A 21908-nucleotide genomic window follows, 5' to 3' on the forward strand; every position below is an offset into this window, starting at 1 on the left:
TCTGGTAACCACCTCACCTCTCACTCCTGCTTACAAGAGACTTCTCCCGTGCTGCTCTCCACTTATGGAATTCCCTACTACGCCCAATCAGGCTTTCCCACAGCCATCAAATCTCTGGATGTTCTCTTAAAACTCATCTTTTTATTTTTTCAAAGCTTACCTTATCCCTTTATCCCTGAAGACACTATTGACACTAATACACCTTTACAGCTGTCCCAATTTCCACTCTACACACACTCTCCTGTTTCAGCTGTGCACTCTTCCACTTAAAATGTAAGCTCTCTAATGAGCATGATCCTCCATACCCTTTGTATTCAAGTCTGTATTTATTTTGTCAGCCTTGCATGTCATTGTTTTTTGTATGTCCCTGTTTTCCCTACTGTACGTCGCTGTGGAACACTGTGGCGCCTTACAAATCTACGATAATAATAGTAATATTAATAGGGAAAGCCAGGTGCTCTCAGACTACATGCCCCCTTTGTGTGTGGATGGCAGCCCCCCTCAGAGCTGGAGCCCTGATGTCTTTTTAGGAGACAAAAGTTATTCCAGTATCAGGCCATAGCTCACAACACAAGCTCTTTGAATTCACAGTTATACCATAGTTCACAAAGTTATCTTATAGTTGAAGTTGCTTTGCATTCCATTACATGTACAGAATAGCACAAGCAAATTCATTCCTGATATAACATTTCATGAATGCAAATCTAGCTGATTAACTCGGAATTTCGTTCATTATCCCGCAAAAGGCCATAAAATAAAAATGTGGCCATAATAGTGTAAAACAATTTTTGTGCCAAAAGGACCAACATAAAATCCTGTTTGGTATAATAAATTCAAAAAAATATAATTGGTTTAGCTTAGTGCAAAGTACTATTCTGGCACAATTATAATGTACTGCACTTTTCTTTCTACTGTCAGAAAATTGCTACTGGTACACTTGTTTTTGCCTGTTCCAATAGCTCACCTCAATTACTAATTATATGCAGAAGGGCAATGTGTTATCTTTTCTGGCATGCAAAAATCGGCTATCCAATGCACTGTGTTTGCTATTTTCAACCCCTGTCCATCAATGCTAAGTGCCCACTAGTGTTAGAAGTTACGTTAATTCATAAGTAATAATCAGTGGATGTGAGAGAAATTATTTAAAACAACTTGTTTAGTATCTTCCTATCAAATGAACTTCTCTGCTAAATTACTCAAATGCACCAGAATCTTTTTCTCCTGTGTTTTCCAATCTTTCATCTTTGAAATATGGTAGGAAGAAACTAAGCAAGGTGCGTTAAAATAATTCCTTATATAATCTGGTTATCCTATGAGTCCAGGGGCTAGATTTACTAAGCTGCGGGTTTGAAAGAGTGGGGATATTGCCTATAGCAACCAATCAGATTCTAGCTATCATTTTGTAGAAAATACAAAATAAATGAAAGCTAGAATCTGATTGGTTGCTATAGGCAACATCCCCACTTTTTCAAACCCGCAGCTTAGTAAATCTAGCCCCAGGTAAGTTCTACTGTTAGGAAGCTCGCTGGATTTGGTACATACTGAACTTCACTATTTTGTTTTTTTATTTCTACTTGTCTCTGAGGAAAGAAGATTACAAAACTAGATGAATGTTAAAGCCTTGTTTAATACAGACATCCAGTAAGTGTAATTTCACTTTGTAGAGGTTTCCACCTGGTATGGCATTCTAAACGTGTTATTTTGTTCTTGTTTGATTGAGCACGTTATTCTTACACAATTATCTGATGCATGTTATCTAAATAAAAGAAAGAGCAAGACACAGACACATATTGAGGCACTTATTTCTAGTAAGGGTAACTTTATTTAGCAAGAAATAATTGTTTTATCAACTTACTACACTATGTTTTCTGTTTTCTTTTTCTTCAGACACATGACTGAGAAACAAAGTATTTGGAATTTCACATCAATATAAGAATATTCGTAGCAGAAACATTGTGTGGATTAATGGTTTCACAAACTTATGTACACAATAATACAGTGAAGCTCTAAGACCTATATATATATATATATATATATATATATATATATATATATATATATATTTGTTATTAGATATTAATATTTAAGACAAAGGTGACACCTTCATTACAGGCTGGGTAGCATCCATGTGGGGCACTTGGTAAGTTATCTGATATATTCATGGACCTTACAGGGCAGAGATGTACCTTTTCCTAAAAAAAAACGACAAACAATGCCACTTTGTTAACACAGCATTTTTGTTAATGTTTTAATTATTAAAAATAAGTGCAATGTGCCCTCAACTCTACAGTTTTAATAAAGATTCCTTCAAATAGTCAGTCTATGCTACCTATGGTGATATTAGGGAGGCTCACAATGTCTCCTCATTAAATTATAAATGGAATTATAAGAATGGAATCTTTACTAGCGCTCCAAAATATCAAATCCTGCTTCAAAATACTTCAAAACACCATACACAAATCTTAATCTTTAAACTAAGTGATAATAAAAAGTAAGTTATTAGAAGCGCTTAAGATTTAAAATAACTGTGATTGGTGACCTCAAAGAAATAAATTGAAGACCATACTTAAATTTGTGGGCCAATCGTCTTTATGTGTTGTTCTTTCATTATACCACTTCCAGCAAGATATATATATATATATATGTATGTATGTGTATATATATATATATATATGTATAGGAAATAAAATATATTTACAATACCGCTACAGAGTATGCCACTGTGTAAAAAGTTTATAATAGTGAAATATTCTACTTTGTACCAATCTAAGGACTTCGGGGGTGTGTCCCCAAAGGTAGTACACTCACCAAAAGTGTATATATATATGTTGCTGGACGTGGTATAGTGAAAGAAGAAGAGACAAAGGGGCCTATTTATTAATCTGTTGTTACAGCAAAATCAAATTTACTTTAAAATGCGTCTGTCCACCGAAAACAGACGTTTTTTGAGGGACAGACGCATAGGCTTCAATATCTATGTGGAGAACTGCGGTAGAGGTCAGATCCCTCACCACATCTTACTGCTCTCCCCTCCGGTCACTATTGCAAAGGTGACCTCTTTGCGATAGTCACCCTAGAGGACATAGGGGAAAGGTCTTCGCAGGAACAGCACTTTTTCATTACTGCTGTTCCAAGTGAAAAATTTTAATACTCACGATATTTCAATCTTTATCGTTGCGATAAGTATTGAAATGAATCGTGTTCAAAATGTGTTCATTAATAAATATGACCCTAAGAAACCTGGACCACAAATTTAAGTATTGTTTTCACTTTATTTATTTGACACCAATGACAATTATTTTCATTTTTATTGTTGAAAAATCTTAAGCGCTTGTAATAATTTCACTTTCATTATCTCCCGATTAAATTAACCAGATGCTAGCTCTGACATTTGCTAGAGCTCCTCCTAGCCATGTCTATAGTGCTACGATATTTATTGGGACCTTATAGCTAACACATATGCCTCCCATTAGGACCCAAGTAATTACTAAAGAGACCATAACACTTTGCTACTATTTAACTTAGTAAAACCAAATTTAAAAAAAAAACCTCTTAAATATTTTTATTAAAAAAACATAAACACTTCTTAACTGTTTGGTTTAAAACACCTTTATTTCTTCCATATCTTGTTTATTGTAAGTTTTCTTTCTTCTTCCCACCCTATTTTCTTTCTTATTCTTTCACAGGCTTAGGTTTTATTTTTGTTTGTTAGCGTCATTCATTAACTCCTCAGTGACCAGAAGTGCTTTCTAGTTATATGACCAAATATTTTATTTTAAATGTTGCCACATGCTAGTTAAATTAAATAGTTTTTTAGATTTTAGGGAATCTGAGTAAATACAGTTTCAGCTTTTGTCCTGTATCACATCCCATCAACACATTAAGGCTAAATTACTAAAATTGCATTGCGGTCAAAATTTTGCACGGTACCGCAGCAACCAGTGAGCAATTAGCTTTTATGGGGGGAATTCAATTCGCCCCAGAGTATCACCGTGCTAAACTTATTACCATTATTACAGTAAATTTAATCCAGTTCAGGGAGCTATGAGCAAAAAGCCGGCGTTGAAACTATCATAATAACGGTAAAAGGGGGGTATTCAATTGTTCGGCTTGACGGCCGAAATACTCACGCTCTAAAACTATTACCGCGAGCTGAAATTCAGCGAGTAAATTACTGTATGAACGGTTTTTAAGCGCAATTTTACCGTATTAACGCTAATAGTTTTAGAGCGCGAGTTTTTTGGCTGTCAAGCCGAACAATTGAATACCCCCCATAGTGCGCAGGTCGTGTTACTTTTTATAGTAACGCGGCCAATTAAATATCCCCCCTATATGTCTTGTGTGAATTTGACAATGGATTACATTTACTAAAACTGTCACATAAAAATACTGTGCTACAACAGATTAGATTAACAAAAAATTGCAAAAATGCCTTAAATTTAAAAATCTGTACTGAGTTTTTATAAAAGTCTCACAAAAGTCTGTCTAGGCCTAGGACAAGCACCACTTTTTATATCACAATTGGTACATACCCTTATATTAATAATTGTCGTTGTCCCTCTATACGCTTCACCTCTATCCTAAACACAGGATGCTGTGAAGTCTTTGACCATTGAAAGCTACACCAATGGAGTGGTGAGAGTATGAGAAAACACAGGAAAAGTGGCCTAGATTGGCAGAAAATGTAAATACAGGTCTCATGGATTGGCCATAATATGAAGATATATTATATTACACTATCATTGTTTGTTTATAAGGCACCACAGACTCCTCAACACCTGACAGTCAACATTACATGTCATACAAAATACAGAAAAACAAAAAACCATAACAGGTATATTACAAGGTAAATGAGATGTACTACAAGCAGGGCCGGATTAAGGGAATGGAGGCCCCTGGGCTAAGGGCGCCTCCATTCCCCCGTGAGGCCCCCAATGTGAGCCACCCGCCGCCCCAAGCGCTTACCTGTCAGTTCAGTCCTCCGTCCCCGGCGCGCTGTAAGCTCCTTACTGAGGAGATCTCACGAGAGTTCACTCGCGAGATCTCGTCAGTAAACAGATTACTGAGCGCCGGGGACGGAGGACTGAACTGACTGTGCTCAGCAGCATTGATCGGGCTGGGGGCGCCCCCGCCCCCAGACCGATCAATAATGCTGCTGAAAACTTTGAAGGGCCCCCTGGATGCCCGAGGCCCCTGGGCTATAGCCCAGTTAGACCTTGGGTTAATCCGGCCCTGACTACAAGTCATAAAAGTACAGATTAGGCAAACAAACATAATAAGTACAGATGAGGTAGACAAAGGACGAGCAGACATGAGACAGAGGGTATGGATAGCCCTGCTTTTGAGAGATTACAGTCTAGTATGTTACCAAATTTAAAATGCATTAATTATGTTAATAAATTAGGTAAATAAATGTATGTATAACAAATCCAATGCTTTCCAACAATAAATAAAAAGTTAAAGGCGATTGAGATGCAAACCACCTATGGGTATGAAGGGGTTAATGACCATTTTTGAACAGCACATCTTTCCGAAGAAGTTTATTCTGTCCAGTGTTCCCTTTAGTGATGGGTAGTTCAGGAATGATTAGTTCAAATGAACTAATCTTCAAAGTGAACTAAATCATTTAGTTCACAGCTCTGACAATAATTAGTTCACCAGGAACTAAAACAAGTGGGAGGAGTTAGAGATAAAGCAGAGCAGCTCCAGCAGCCTCACTCACTGTCTCATTCACACTGGCTCTTTTGTTTTTATTCAGCTCTCTCATTTAATACTCATGAGTCAGTACCTCTAAACTACCAAAGGTGGCACTACTGTGCTCAGACATTGTGTGAGACTCTGGAGCTGATCACTGACTATATGAGTCATGAGTCATTCTCTTAGGAGTTCATTAGTTTATCTAGTTCATTTCACTCAGTGACTCATACGAGTCTTCAAATCATTTCACTCTTCAAATCTTTCCACTCTTTCAAATCTTTTCAATCATTCAGATCATTTAGCTCATGAGTCACAGGATACATTCTCTTCCCTGTCAGCTCAAGACACACTGCACTGCTGAGTGCTGCATGTTATATACTGTAGTTCTGTTTACTGCACCATATATACAGGGGAGATGTATTAAACCTTCAAGAGAGATAAAGTGAAAGCGTTGCCCATAGCAACTAATCAGTTTCTGTCATTTTATAGACTCTGCTAGATAAATGACAGAAGCTGATTAGTCATAATTGCCAACATTATGTTGGTTACGTCTGGAAGTTCCTGGAGCGGGGTATTGGCGTAGGGGGGAGGGGGCTTCATGATGACCCCAGTGACGTGATGCCTATTTGGGGTCTTTTTACAGCTGTAAAAATTCCCCCCTAAGGTTTGATACATCTCCCCTATATCCTGATTGCACTGATCTCAATTTTAAAAGCAAAAAAGTGACACTTTATAATACTCTGAATTTGGGTCTTTTTCATTTGCATATTATGGAAATAAAAAATGATAATGAAAATGTAATTAACTTTGCAGAGCTCAACATGTCACTACTAGTTTTTGTATAAGTGTTTGCCCTTTTTAAAATATTAAAAATGATCTGACATATTAAACTTATCTGATCCTTTTAACAGGACTATAACTCATCTAGGGGTATATTTAATAAAGCATGATAGTGCTTTTAACGGGTCATTAAGGTCCCACAGTGTCCTCCGCAAATTTATTAAGGGGGCATCGCAGCAGATATCATGGATATCTGCTGCTTTGCATTCCTCTTCGTTTTTGGGAGCAGTCACCATTCAACAGAATGGTGACTGCTCCTGGCCGCAATCTAACAAGTCCCGAAAAAACATTTTTTTCGGGAACTTGTCATGAAGCTGGCGTACATCATCCGAATTGAGGAAATCTAATGCTGTCAGCTCTGCTCCAGAGAGCAGAGCTGGACAGCGCATGTGTGGAGGGATCACATGATCCCTCCCTGTCACTCAGCGCTCTCTCTCTGCAACTATCGTTGCAGAGACAGAGAGGGGATCTGTGTGCGCATGTTCAGTTCTTGGAACTGGACATGCGCAATTGAAGAGTGAAGAGAAGACCCGAAGACAGCGCTTCCGAAGAGGGGGGTAAGTATGATTTTTTTTATCACTGAAACAGCAGTTTTTCGGAACTGCTGTTTCTGTGCAGGGCTGCACATAAATATGAGAAGTAGTTCAATCCTTATCATTGCGATAAGGATTGAAAACTACTTTTCACTTTATGTGAATATTGATAAATGTGCCCCATAATGAGATGTAGTATATATGCAGGGCCTGATTAAGGGTTCTGGCCGCCCTAGGCTAATACGGCCGCAGCGCCCCCCCTCCGAATATATAGGTGTATAGGAACACTCCTGAATATGAATGTTCAGGTGTATTCTCCAGCATTCAAATTTAGACAGATTGTGCCATTGTCTCTTACCTGTCCTTGCTCTTCTCTCTTGCAACTTTGTTATCCTCTCGCTGGCTTCTGGAAAGTTGGCGTCCTTTTTTGAAAATGCAAAAATGTATTATAATGCAAACCCTGAATGATTAGGCCCTTTAGTTAAAACAAAACACTCCATTATGGCCAGCTAAAAGTACCCCATTGGACAGGCATATATAAGCAATATCTGAATATTTGTTGTCAATCAAATACAAACCTCTACCAGCCCCATCTCACTAATATTTAGTATTCTAGTGATTGCTGAGACCACCCATGTGACCACCACACAATCATGAGATTCTGCCCCCCAAAGCTGCTCTATTTTTTAAATACCCCCTGCAGCCATTTTCCTTAACCACAACCCCCCCCCCCCCACAGCCATTTTCCTTAACCCCTGCTGCAGCCATTTTCTTTACCTCCCACCCTGCATCCATCCCCCTTGATGCTATTTTCCTTACCTCCACTCTGCTAGCTAGCTATCCCCCCCCGTCACATCAAAACTCCCCCAGTCACATATATCAGCCCCCCTCCTCTGCCCTCCTTCATACATATCAACCTCTCTACCTCCCTATAGATTTTCATGGCAGCCCCCCCTCCCACCCTATAGATTTGTATGACAGTCCCCCTCTCCCTCCCTATACATATGCATGACAGTCCCCCCTCTCCCTCCCTATAGATATGCAGGGTAGTCTCCCCCCCCTCCCTATAGATATGCAGGGTAGTTACCCCCCCCTCTCTATAGATGTGCAGTGTAGTCCCCCCCTCCCTATAGATATGCAGGGTAGTTCCCCCCCTCCCTATAGATATGCAGGGTAGTTTCCCCCCCCTCCTATAGATATGCAGGGCAGTTCCCCCTCCCTATAGATATGCAGGGCAGTTCTCCCCCTCCCTATAGATATGCAGGGCAGTTCCCCCCCTCCCTATAGATATGCAGGGCAGTTCCCCCCTTCCTATAGATATGCAGGGCAGTTCCCCCCCCCCTCCCTATAGATATGCAGGGCCGTTCCCCCCCTCCCTATAGATATGCAGGGCAGTTCCCCCCCCCCCTCCCTATAGATATGCAGGGCAGTTCCCCCCCCCTCCCTATAGATATGAAGGGCAGTTCCCCCCCTCCCTATAGATATGCCGGGCAGTTCCCCCCCTCCCTATAGATATGCAGGGCAGTTCCCCCCCCCTCCCTATAGATATGCAGGGCAGTTCCCCCCCTCCCTATAGATATGCAGGGCAGTTCCCCCCCCCTCCCTATAGATATGCAGGGCAGTTCCCCCCCTCCCTATAGATATGAAGGGCAGTTCCCCCCCTCCCTATAGATATGCAGGGCAGTCCCCCCCCTCCCTATAGATATGCAGGGCAGTTCCCCCCCCTCCCTATAGATATGCAGGGCAGTTCCCCCCCCCTCCCTATAGATATGCAGGGCAGTTCCCCCCCTCCCTATAGATATGCAGGGCAGTTCCCCCCCCTCCCTATAGATATGCAGGGCAGTTCCCCCCTTCACTTACCTGTAGTTGTGCCAGCGTCGCTCCTCTCCTCAGATCAGCAGATAGGAAGTGAAGACGTCCTGCTTCCTGTCTGCTGCACAGCAACAGGCAGCCTGGCGATTGGCTGTGTGTTGCTAACCACTGACCACCAATGCTTTTGATCGTCGAGCCCTCCACCCCCCCGCGGCGACCCCCCCCCCTCCCCCACCCCGAAAAAAAATATGAATGAAGAAAAAAAAATAAAAAAAAATAAAAATTGAAAAAAAAAAAAAATACCCACAGTGCACGCCCCCCGGGACCCAGCGCCCCAGGCTGCAGCCTGGTCAGCCTAGTGGTTGATCAGGCCCTGTATATATGCCTACAGTATGTGTAATAGACTAGATCTATGTCTCCAATCACTTCTCTCAGCAGTGTTCCAGAGCCAGTGATCTAACTGAACTAAATGATCTAAATGAACTACTGAGTGAAATGAGTGAAATGAACTACTGAGTGAAATGAATTACTGAGTCAAATGAGTGAAATGAACTAATCTTTTGAACTAATCTTTTGTGTGAACTAGATCAGAATGAACTAATCTTCAAAATGAACTAGATTACCCATCACTAGTTCCCTTCTGCCCCATAGGCGCACGTACCTCCAATGATAAAAACCTTAAACAATGCTCTGCCCCCCAAACTTCCTATTGAAGTTACCCTTTCACATCAACGAATTGATACATCACTTACCTGCACTAGTAAACGAAGTTGGGAAAGAGCAGAGAATTATGTAAATATAATGTTATAATTTCTGCGAACAGGAAACCAGAGTGAGCCTCTTTCTTTACCATTTCCACTGAGACGTACAAGAAGACTGCATTTAGCTACTGTATAATGAAAAGCGACTGTTTATTTTTTACGTGGAAAGAAAAGTACAGTAAAAACCCAGGTACGAACACATACATAGCATACGAACCAGGGGTGGCAGAGAACACCCCGCCCCTACCCCATGAACTCTCGCGCACGCGTAGTACATCGCCTGACTCTGCCATCCTTCCCAGTTAGCCGTGGTGGCCACCTTTCCTGGCACCTGGCCCACCATATACGCGCCAGGCTGATGTGTGCTCCGAGTGCCGCCCCGGGTCTATGCTCGGGGAGACCTTGATAACAGAGTGCCGACTTTGACACGGAGCAGGGAGTCCGCGCTTAGCGGAGTGTAACATCGGATTCAGCGGTCACTCGTCAAGCAGTGACCAGGATTCTAAATAAGAGTAAGAGGCGCGGGTAGTGGATGCGTTGTTGTGTGTGTATCGGACAGTGTCAAGGACAAGGTATTTCAGCGCTGATTCACTCCGCCGAAGGGTTTGAGAAGGATGGGCATGAGTATACGGAGCAGGTCTCCGAGAGGAGTTCCATTGCAGCTCTGCAGGTGACCCTCAGCACCCCTGCAATGAGTTCATCAAACAGTTATACACCACTGTTTGCCAATTTGGGGGTTTCCGTGTCTTTTTTTTTTTTTTGTAGTGTGTTAGCTGAGCTTATCCATAGATCAAGGGGTTGTATGTACAGTGGTAATACAGTGATAGCCTCTTAAGTCAGTGATCTTCATTATAGCCAGTCAGACACTTGGTATTTGTTATTGACCTTCTTAAATAAGGTACTTTAGCCGATATTTTCCAAGTTTGGCTCTCCGAGGTGGCAAGCGGTCTATATTTTATATGTATTCTTCGGAAGAAACTAGATCAACAGTTTTACCAGAGCCGCTTGTTCTGAAACAGCTCTTCTATTTATTCGCGGAATGTTCCTTGCATTTGGTTGAGGTTTATATATATATATATATATATATATATATATATATATATATATATATATTTATTTTCTGTCCTCAGTGTTTACCTTATTTGCATTTTACCATGAAATAGCTGTATATATGTCATATGAGATTAAGTTAATGTATAATCTGCCATAGGTAGGGCCTTGAATCCTCAGAAGCTAGCAATGATTTCCACTAGTTATATGCAGATTTACAGCTTGCTACTATATTACACTATAATATTACACAGATTACATTGCACCACTTGCTATTTCAGTATGTGTCTATATTATACATGTTATTTATTTTAAACAATTTGCATAGTTCCAGTGAGCCACCCCAACAATATAATGATGTGTCACAGTTTTGAACTAGGTATACATTTATTTATGTGTACAAGTGTGAGACAGAATAAACAATAGCATTGTTTACCAAATAACTCCAAAACCATGGACACACTTTAAGACTGAGACTAATAGAACTTGCTTTTCCATGCTTACCATGGTCCTGAAACTATTTTAGTTGCAAACCTATATATCTGTCAATGTGAATATTATGTTTTCTATTCAAAAACAACTCTCAAGTAGCTGTCATGACAGGCATTTTTTAATTTTATTTGTTTTGGGGTTTTTTTTTTAACAAGAATGCCTTTTAGGTTATTTAGGGGCTCATTTATCAATCTTTTTTTTGCTGTAAATCTCCTGAAAACGGCCGCAAATCTAACTACCCTGCACATTTATTATTGGTGCATCGCAGCAAATATCATAGATATCTGCTGCTTTGCATTTTTTTTTTGGAAATACATAGCAGTCCCCATAGATGTCTATTTAAAAATTTTTTTTTACACATGTGGTAATGTACGCCTACATTATCGTTTCTGATTGTTTTCAGCACTGTTAAGCTCTTCTCCGAAGAGCAGAGCTTTACAGCGCATGTGCAGCCCTGTCACATGACCCAGGTCCTTCGGGTCAGTGCTGTTTGGATGCCTGTGCGCATGCCCGAGTTATCAATCGACGCATGCGCACAGGATTTGACAGGAAGAACGAAGAAGCCACCCAGGATCGCATTGCGAAGATGGAGTGATAAGTAAGTTTTTTTTTTTTCACAGGAACAGCAGTTTATCAGAACTGCTGTTCCTGTGTATGTTTTTTCATAAATATGAGAAATAGTTCAAACTGTTTTTCATATTGTGCAGTTCTTGTTAAATATGCCCCTTAGTGTCTCCTTTGCTAATAATCTCCTCTATAATGCCAGTATATAAATTATATGAAGGAGACAGTTTCCAAAAAGCATGCTAGTAGTATGAAAGCAACACTGGGTCCTCTCACTTTAGTTTTCATGAGACAAGCACAGTTAAATACAAAATTGCTATCTCTAAAAAGCCATTGCTCATCTATATCATTGTTTCCCTTAAAATTCTCAAGAATTACATCACAATCAGGTCATGGATTACTTACTCTGAAAGCAGGATAGATATTGGAGCTCATCAAAAAAGTTCACATGTGCACAATTAAGTAAATCATCAAAATGCAACTGGTTGCAGAGAAGAGTTTAGAAATCCTTTTTTAGCCAAGTCTGTAATTCCTTTTAATTACACAGTTAAGTTATTTGTGCCTAAATGCAATTGTATGCTGCAATATAAAATGGAGTGGTGGTTGTTACTGAACAATATACAGGAAGAATAAAAAAGGGTTTTCATTTGCCTTTGCACTCTGGAAATGAATGCGCTTTTGAATGCGCTTTACCATAAATTGAACTAAGGAAGAAGTGCTTACACCCAGTCTTCAAAAGCTACCAACAGGTCTTGTTTTCAGGATTTCTGTCTGTATAAATAAGTGGGATAATTACTGACCCAGAAAAATGTATTAACTCATCTGTGCATGATTAAAAAAATCATGAAACATGAACTGTTGGTAGCTCTTGAGGACTGAGTCTGAGCACTGCTGAAGTATTAATTGGTTGTTGGGGTACCATGAGCCATTGAAATATATTCACTGTGCTTTACCCTAGTTTCTACAAGTGTCTGTTTACAACATATTTCTTCCATAATAAATTACATAACAATTGATATTTTGTTGATGGTGGTGAAAACCACTGTTTTATCCACCACTTCAGAAATTCCCATAAGTCTTAATTTGGGTTGATATCTGATGACTGGGAAGGTTATAGCATATGATTTAAGTTGATTTTCAGCTAATCAAACTATTCAGTGACCCCTTTTACCCTGCCGGTGGTACCTTTCATTCCTTTCAGAATAGAGATGTTTTAACAAAAGAGGAAAGTGGTAATTTAATGTGAAATAGGCTAAGAATCGCTTTGTATTGGCATTTACCCTGGCCTCTAAGGGTTGAGTGGAATTTAACATTGCCTAGAAAATGCAACTGACACCGTAATAAAGCCAACAGAACTCTTCATGTTAGGTAGCAAGTCTCTATGATTACTTTCAACGTGCCAACATATACTCATATGCTTGTTGAGAACCGGGTACAGGTTATTTATGTTAACAACATCTTAGTAGACCACTGCGTGATTCCTTTGCATGCCTTTAATTGCTAAAGTATATCTATATGTGTACTAAAGGGTTTACACGTTGCAACACAAATATCCATCTCCCAAATTTTCAGCGGTACTGCATATTAACCCTTAAGACTGATTTTTGTAGTCATTTGAGTTGCTGATCTATTTTACCATACTTGTTAAACCAATGCATTGAAATGTCATTTGAGGATTATCTACTTTAGTTAGCAGTTGCTCTTTGGTGATTGCATTCCTTAAACTTCAATGACATTACCGTAGCCACTATTCCTCATCAAGTAGCAGCAAGATGGGTACACTTTACTGTAGGAGTCACCAAAACTTCTCCAATAATCCCTGCTCTGCCAAATCTTTAAGGTCTATCCTTCTAACTATTGGCACCAAAATATTTGGCAACATGCCTTGCACAGCATTTTTATACAGTTCTGTAGGTATGTTGGAATGTTAATTACTACCTAACTCATGAGTTGCACATATATAAAATCACTGGTTACCTGTATGTACTTACAGGCAGAGAAAGAAGAGCAGCTTCAGGCCTTGTCGGTACCAGCATTAGAGATTTACATCTCAGTTCTAGTATGTATCAGTATGTATGTGCAAACAATGAAAGCAATGGAATAATTGCATCTATGTAACTGAAAAGCCACTTTCTAATAACTATTATAGAGGTTGTATTACAGAGTACACAATATTAGCATTCATAAAAAACAGTGCGTAATGTTTTTTACCTACTATTTTCTCATAGAAGACTTATATTTTACACACAAATTATATTCCTGTTTCCTTTCTGTTTGAGCATAGATTATTAGCTTCTTTAGGCCTTGCGTGTATTCAGTTATATTTAAAATATTATTAATTATGTTTCTAGATATCATCTGCAAAGAGTTTATTATAGTATTTTTACGGTCAACAATTGTGATTAAAATAACTATTTGATATGAAAATCTTGATATCCAAGCGTAGGTATCTTCTTTGACCACAGTTGTCAGATGTACAGGCACTGTTTCCTTTTGTGTCTTTTTTTTCCCAGGATCTTCAGCAGTTTATTTAAAAATTTACTACTGCTTAACATTATTTTTTTTATAAACAACTGTTTCCACTCTTAAAGGCTTTTTAGTTTCTATAATCTAATAGGTGGGCCTGAATATAATGAATAGATATAGGACCTTGTAAGTAATTAACATTTACCTCCTTTGCACTTGTATAATGTTTTAATCTTGTATGTCATATTTTTGTTTGCAAAAAAATCATCATTTTATATTGTGTATCTATAATGGTTAACAAAAAAAAATAAATATCCCTTAATCTAATGTCACACCACCATTTAGCCGTTCCTGGCTTCCATTCAATGATATGTATTGGTGTGTTAGCATTTAAGGACCACATTTAAAAATCAGTATTTTAAGAGCTTGTTTAACTGTTCCCTAAATTATTCCCATCTCTTTTGATTTTCAGACTATTCTTTTTTTTCATCAAATGCATGCACAGTGTTCCTTCTTTGCAATGTCTCGCATTCCACTAGGTATATTCTCTTAACAAATGTATTGAAATAGTTTAATTCCATTGTATGACACCCTCATTATTTCACCACCCTTGCTATAATGCCAGTTTTAATTTTTTTGTACACTTATATTTGTGGTGTTCTTTTTTTCCCTCTTTTACTTTAGGCATGTTAGACTAGGGGGCACATTTATCATGTATTGGGGAAAGTGAGAAATACTTATCAATCCTTATCGCATGGATAAGGATTGATGTATTTCTCAAATTTATGAAAAATGGATCACAGAGACAGCAGTTCCGAAAAACTGCTGTTTCTGTGTTAAAAAAAAACATACTCACCACTGCCTCTTCGGTCGCGCTGTCTCCCGATCTCCTCCTCTTCGGTGTACTTTCTCTTCTTCATGCATCTGCGCATGTGCAGTCCGGAGAACTTGAGGCTGTGACAGGGAGGGATGACAAGATCACTCCCTGCCCATGCGCTGTCCAGCTCTGCTCTGGACATAACGAAGAACACAAGTTTCACCTGCTGTTGTATGGTGACTGCTCTCAAAAACGATCAGCAGTGAAAAGCAGCAGATATCAATGATATCTGCTGCGATGCACCGTTAATAAATTTGAGTTGGACACATCGTGGACTAAATTACACGGTAAGTGCACGCTAGTGCAATACCGTTATTTGTTAAATATACCCCTAGAGTGCTTATTGTAATTGTTTTCAGTTCAATTATGTGTGTAAGTATCTACTTTTGAATGGAGCATATGCAGGTACATGTGCTTTTCATATATTGAGCAAGAATATTTCGTTCAGTGGAGTCCGGCAAGGACCCACCTCTATATTAAACAAAGATCATACAGGCAACTCCTTTTGTATCTATACTGTAGCTCACTGCTATATACAAATACATGTGCAATTCTTGCGAAATCAGATTGTTAGACTTACACCCATTTTTATGCATTCCATGTGATTTCATTTTATTCCTTTGAATTAGCATAATAAGGTCAATGTATAAAAACCATTTGTTTTAATAGCTATATACTAACTTAATTTTGGTGTGTATATATTCAATTAATTTTACACATAAATAGCAGTATGCTAGTTTGAAATAACTGATCAAGATTTTATGAGAGAAAAAAATACTCAACTTCAGTTAGTCTTTATATTATTGTCTCAGCCCAATAGTCACTGTTGTATAGATTTTGGCAATTCCTGTTCTTGCTAATTTGACAACAATGAAAAAGCCAGGTAATAATTCACTTAGCTAATGTTTAGTGTTTATGTGACATCCATAGATGTGAGTTTCATAAACAGAAAAAAATGTGTGCACTACAAGGTTGCAGTGCTATTTCATCAGCCACTTGCAAGAACTTGATCTTTTTGTATGCTCACTTGCCAACAACACTCTCTTAACTCATTCAAGACACCATGGGTTTCAGCCCAGGTGAAAAGAACAATTTTCGCATTATGTATGTATGTGTATAGATATATATATTACAAAGGAAGCATAGAGGAAAAAAGACTGGGGTATGGTGGTCATCCCTTGCTAGTGTAACTACCACAAACTATATGCTCAACCTTACTCTGATATTTTTAGGTCAAGCTAATATGTTGACTTTATTACAGATTATATTGAGTGTTACATTATGTGTGTATGGTGAGTGATTGTGGGTTTTTTTCCGTTTCACTTTTTATTTTTTAAAGTCACTTTTAAAAAATCAGCTTGTGTTCACATGCAGAGGTTATCCCTGCTCTATGGAATCCCCATTGTTGATATCACATAGATGTCTATGAAAGGTAGTATGGGGACATAACTTCTATGCACAGCATTCTATAAGTTAACACTGCAGAGGCAATCTAATGGCTGGGAATCACTCAGCCATTCTTAGGTCCTGGTCCTTGTACAGGGACCAGTAGCTGTCAGTAATTTCTCTCTGATCAGGATGTAACTGTACTGCCTAGTTCATAATAGTACTGTATACAGCTTTGTTAGTGTCACTGAACACACATGAAACGGACCTGTAAACCATAACTGGTTATAATTTAGTCTACATTTTTACACTCAAGTAATGTAAGAAACTGATAATATAATAGGCAGAACGGTGGCTCAGTGGTTACCACTTCTGCCTCACAGCACTGGGGTCATGCGTTCGACTCCCAAACATGGCCTTATCTGTGTGAAGTTTGTATGTTTGCGTGGATTTCCCCCCACACTCCAAAAACATACTGTTAGGTTAATTGGCTGCTATTAAGTTGTCCTTAGTCATTGTGTATATATGTTAGGGAATTTAAACTGTGAGCTCAAATGGGGCAGGGACTGATGTGAGTGAGTTCTCTGTACAGTGCTGCAAAATTAGTGGCGCTATATAAATAATTGATGATGATGACAATGTATATAGAGAGAGAGAGAGAGAGAGAGACATCCATACATACAAAGGGGAACTTTGGGTTTTTTTGTTTGGATTTTTTTTAGCAACATGTTGTGGGAGTGCATGTCTTCAGTACATAAAGCCATCAAAAATTGTGTGAAGTTGTTAGAAATTCAATAATTATAATAGTCCATATGTTAAGTTGGTATGCGAAGAAAGTTTAGAGAAGAGGAAACTTTGAAGTTTTTGTTTATATAAACTGAAGAAAAAAGTTCTCCTAAGAAAAAGCTGGTGGCAGGAGTGTAGAGGAGCAGCATATGGCATTAAAAGGAGCACAGCTGGAGGTAGCATTTCCATCTGAACATGATGTCAGAGCAGCTGACAGCTTGCCATCCCTCAGCCTTTTATTCTAACACACAGCCAGGGACTTAGTGTGTGCAGAGCTGTGTGGGGAAAAGGTATCTTATTCCTCTCTAACATCCTCTCCACTTTGCATCTGTTTGTCAGTCTGTTTTTTTTTTTTTTTTTGTTTTTGTTTTTTTTTACATTTCTTCCTTGAGTCGATCTAAACGACCGCATACAGCACTTCTAAGAGGGGAGGACATAATCAGGTCTATGTATAAAAAAGGTAGGACTTCTGGTAAATGGTATTGTCTCTTGATGCTGTATTGAATAATAATTTCTACTTTTTAGTTTTGACTGTTCAATAGAATACATTAAAAATTTAATTTTGCTCTCACATAAACATAATTTTCATACAGTTGTAAATATTCCCCCCAAAAAGCTTGTTCGCTTTCTCCATTTTAAATGTGGAATGTCATTATTTATTAGCTATATTTTTGTGATTTGTAATGTTTTAATCAAGTTGTGGAAATGTGTGTGCGTGTTGTATATTTTGTATATGACTATTATAACCCAGCATTCTGCACACTGGTCTTCTAAGCGGTGCATTTTGGATTGATTAGTTTTGATAATTTTATCTTGGAATATTTGTAGAGGTTTATAGTCACAATGTTTGGGGGATTTTTCTTAAAATTATTAAATGTGGAGCTAATATGTAATGTTTTATGTATTGACCTGTGTTTCTTGACAATAGGGTACATTTATATGCAAAAGTACATAAGAAATGCAGGCCAGTTGAAAGCTTGCAGTATACTTAAGTTATTAAAAGTATACTTTTCACAATACTTTTGTGATTTTACAAGAGTACATTACTTAATTTTACATGGCTCAAACTTTTCGGCTTGTTTTTATGTTAGATATTGAATTTTTATTATTAATGCTCTGGACTGGTTTATGTACAAGCAAACTAATTTAGAACTTGTAGATTTGAGCTGCTTGAATTGGCCAGACAGCTGTAATCGCACTCCTCTATTCTTAATCTCTTTATCTGGGCAGCAGCTGCCATATGGCCACTGTCAGCTGGATCAGATGTTTATAAGCTTCCTTCTTCGTCCCTCTGTCCTTTCAGCCTACTAATTTGATCACAGCTACCTTGTGAGCTGCCCTCCAATCTTTATTTTTAGCCCTCTTAAGGATTAGGATTGATGTGGGTTACGGGGCACTTAAAGTGATTGTATTTATTAATCTTTTTATATTCTTTAGCATGTTTTGTGAATAGTACATAAGAGACTTATATTGTAAGATACACACTTAAGTATTGTCAAAGTTTTTAGCATGTAATGATGTAATGTTAAAACAATATACAATTATCAAATCTTTTTTGCACACTTTTGTTGCATTTTTTTAATTAGTCTGTTAGCCATATTCCATATTATTTAAGGCTGAAAGTACACATTTTGATCACAATATATTTTACCAAAGGTGTGATGCCCAAAATGCTTTATAAGTTATTTAATTATTTTTTGTTTCGCAATTTCATTTTTTTTTACTTAGTCCATTGTGTGGTGAAAGCATCATCATATAAAATTGAACTTGCTCTCACTTTAATTTTTAAGATAGAATATTATATATACTTAAAGAAAAATATTGTATTGTCTAGTTGTAGTTCTGTTTCCCACGGAACACTGCAAGAATATACAATATACTGCACACTGTGTGTAAAATTCAGCTGAAATTTGCGTCAAAGAAGCTTTAGGTTTATTATGTTGTGCTGGTGTTAAAAATCTTAGTACTAATTTCTAATACAGCATGTTTGTTGTTTAGGTTATGAAGACAGTATGGATTTTCCAGAACATAGCAGACATTTGCTACAGTGCTTGAGCGAGCAGAGGCATCAAGGATTTTTATGTGATTGCACTGTTCTTGTAGGAGATGCCCATTTCCGAGCTCACAGAGCTGTATTGGCTTCATGCAGCATGTATTTCCACCTCTTTTACAAGGATCAACTAGACAAAAGAGACATTGTTAATTTGAACAGTGACATTGTTACAGCTCCAGCCTTTGCTCTCCTGCTTGAATTCATGTATGAAGGGAAACTCCAGTTTAAGGATCTTCCCATTGAAGATGTGCTTGCAGCTGCCAGTTATCTCCACATGTACGACATTGTGAAAGTCTGTAAAAAGAAACTGAAAGAAAAAGCTACAACAGAGGCAGACAGCACAAAAAAGGAGGAAGATTATTCTAGTTGTTCGGATAAAGTAGAGAGTCTCTCAGATGGTAGTAGTCATTTGGTAGGTGATCTGCCAAGTGATGATGAAGATGGTGAAGCTGAAAAGTTAAACATGCTGCCTGTTAAGGGTGACTTGACAATTGAATCTGAGAACATGTGGTTAAGGTTGTCCTCTGATTCAACAAGCATCATGCAAAATAGTGTAGAATCTGACAGACACACAACCACTGGCAAAACAGTACCTAGCCCCTGCAGCTCAGCTGGTTCATTGTCTGTGAGGTCTAACACTTCCATAAGGGACACAGCAGATTCAGACTGTGTTCTAGACCTGTCTGTGAAATCCAGTGCTTCAGTAACTGAACCCTTGAGCAGCTCTTACTTCTCTTCACCAGACACACTAAGAAACAGTCTGGTTCAAGTGAAAGTAGAAAAAGAAGTTTCATGTGCGGAAAATGATGTAGATACTACTGAGTACGATATGGCACACAGCACTGTGAAAGAAGGTGTAAGCTCTCGTGTAAGGACACAATATGAGTCAATCCATCTGGGCCCTATAAGAGAAGATTCAGTCTTAAGAGAGTTGGATCATGATGAAAAAGCAAGTGATGATGAAATGATAACCCCAGAGAATGAGAGGGTTCAGATAGAAGGTAATATGGACAGCAGTCTTCTGCCATTTGTATCAAACATACTTAATCCTGCAGGGCAAATATTCATGTGCCCACTGTGCAACAAAGTTTTTCCGAGCCCACACATTCTTCAAATCCATTTAAGTACACACTTTAGAGAACAAGATGGCATACGTAGTAAGCCCACTAACGATGTTCATGTTCCAACCTGTTCCCTCTGTGGTAAAACATTTTCCTGTATGTACACGCTTAAACGACATGAAAGGACTCATTCTGGGGAAAAGCCTTTCACTTGCACTCAATGTGGAAAAAGTTTCCAGTACTCCCACAATTTGAGCCGGCACGCTGTTGTTCATACAAGAGAAAAGCCACATGCCTGTAAGTGGTGTGAGAGAAGGTTTACACAATCTGGAGACCTATACAGGCACATAAGAAAATTTCACTGTGAACTGGTAAACTCTTTATCTGTTAAAAGTGAAGCATTGAGCTTGCCTGGAGTAAGAGATTGGACCTTAGAAGATAGTTCCCAAGAACTGTGGAAATAAACAGAATGTGTGTGCATGCGCTCATACATGTTTTATAATTATATGTATGCACGCATACATATATGTAGACATATGCAATGTCACTATATTTACCAAGGTATTAGATAATCCTTCCTCCACTCAACATTTAAAATTTACAAGGAAATGTTAATAATGGTATTCAAGTATAAAATGAGCCATGTTGTTTTTGGACTTAAATGTAGAATGTCTTATTTATGGTACATATTGAAAATGCTCATTCAACATTTAAAACCATCTGTTTTCCTAGTTGAATATCAGTATTGCACTTTAGCAGAATTTCATGTCCTGAATCTATACACTAAATAATGTGTTTAAAAGATTTATTTTTCAGGAGGTGACTTATATTTCGCAGATAAGTATCACTGACATTATTTGATTTTTTTCATAGTACTCAAGATTTCTGTGGTGAAGTTACCTCATTATACTCGTATTAAGAAAACAAATGCTTTACATATTTGCATCCATTTAGAGTGGAGTTTAATTTTCTTTCACAGTATCAACAGTCCATGCCATTGTCAGTAAATAATGGTAGGAGAGTAACTGTGAGTTTGTATGTGAAGACATGGTTTGGGATTAATAAAAGGATTGTGAAGTTGGGGAAGTGGTGAACTTGGCTTTATAATGTATATGTTTTGTATAACTTAAATTAATGAGGTGGTGTCAAATCAAACTTGAATGCTGCTTTTAGTTTACTCCTGTTAATTATTATGGATATTTTTACAATTATTAACATTGCATATTTGCCGTATAATTGACTTGAAAATAATTTCTTTGAGATAAATATGCTGTTAAAATTGCCACTGAAGGTAAGGAAGTGCACTGTGCCGTGTGTGTGGGGTTTTTTTGTTTTGTTTTTTATTTATTTGCTCTCTTCAGGTATATTCTGTCCATATTGTGTATGACAATTTTATCCAACAAACCCTTTCTCCTAGGAAAATACACATGTTTACAGTATATGTGCAGCATTCTTTAATAAAGAATACCTTTGTGTATCCGAAACATCATAATATTGAATATGGCACTTTAAAAAAAATATTTAAAATTC

The 21908-nt window shown here is 38.1% G+C and overlaps 1 protein-coding gene and 1 long non-coding RNA gene across 3 annotated transcripts; one reads left to right on the plus strand and one right to left on the minus strand.

Annotated features, from left to right (window-relative positions):
- Positions 1-1790: 1790 nt before the first annotated feature.
- LOC142144464 (uncharacterized) lies at positions 1791-9973 on the minus strand. The gene is made up of 3 exons (XR_012689718.1): positions 9635-9973; positions 4533-4667; positions 1791-2192 (listed from the first exon to the last, which is right to left on the minus strand). It is a non-coding gene; the product is annotated as an uncharacterized LOC142144464 (long non-coding RNA).
- ZBTB18 (zinc finger and BTB domain containing 18) lies at positions 9915-21459 on the plus strand. 2 transcript variants are annotated; one of them, XM_075203352.1, is made up of 2 exons: positions 9915-10155; positions 19263-21459. In XM_075203352.1, the coding sequence occupies exon 2, from the start codon at positions 19277-19279 to the stop codon at positions 20840-20842; it is 1566 nt and encodes a 521-aa protein (XP_075059453.1). In that variant the 5' UTR covers positions 9915-10155; positions 19263-19276; the 3' UTR covers positions 20843-21459. The 2 variants fall into 2 exon arrangements, with proteins under 2 accessions (XP_075059453.1, XP_075059452.1); XM_075203351.1 differs by lacking the exon at positions 9915-10155 and adding an exon at positions 17056-17724.
- The last annotated feature ends 449 nt before the right edge of the window (positions 21460-21908 follow it).

This window comes from Mixophyes fleayi, chromosome 3 (assembly GCF_038048845.1).
Source record: "Mixophyes fleayi isolate aMixFle1 chromosome 3, aMixFle1.hap1, whole genome shotgun sequence".
Classification (NCBI taxonomy): domain Eukaryota; kingdom Metazoa; phylum Chordata; class Amphibia; order Anura; family Limnodynastidae; genus Mixophyes; species Mixophyes fleayi.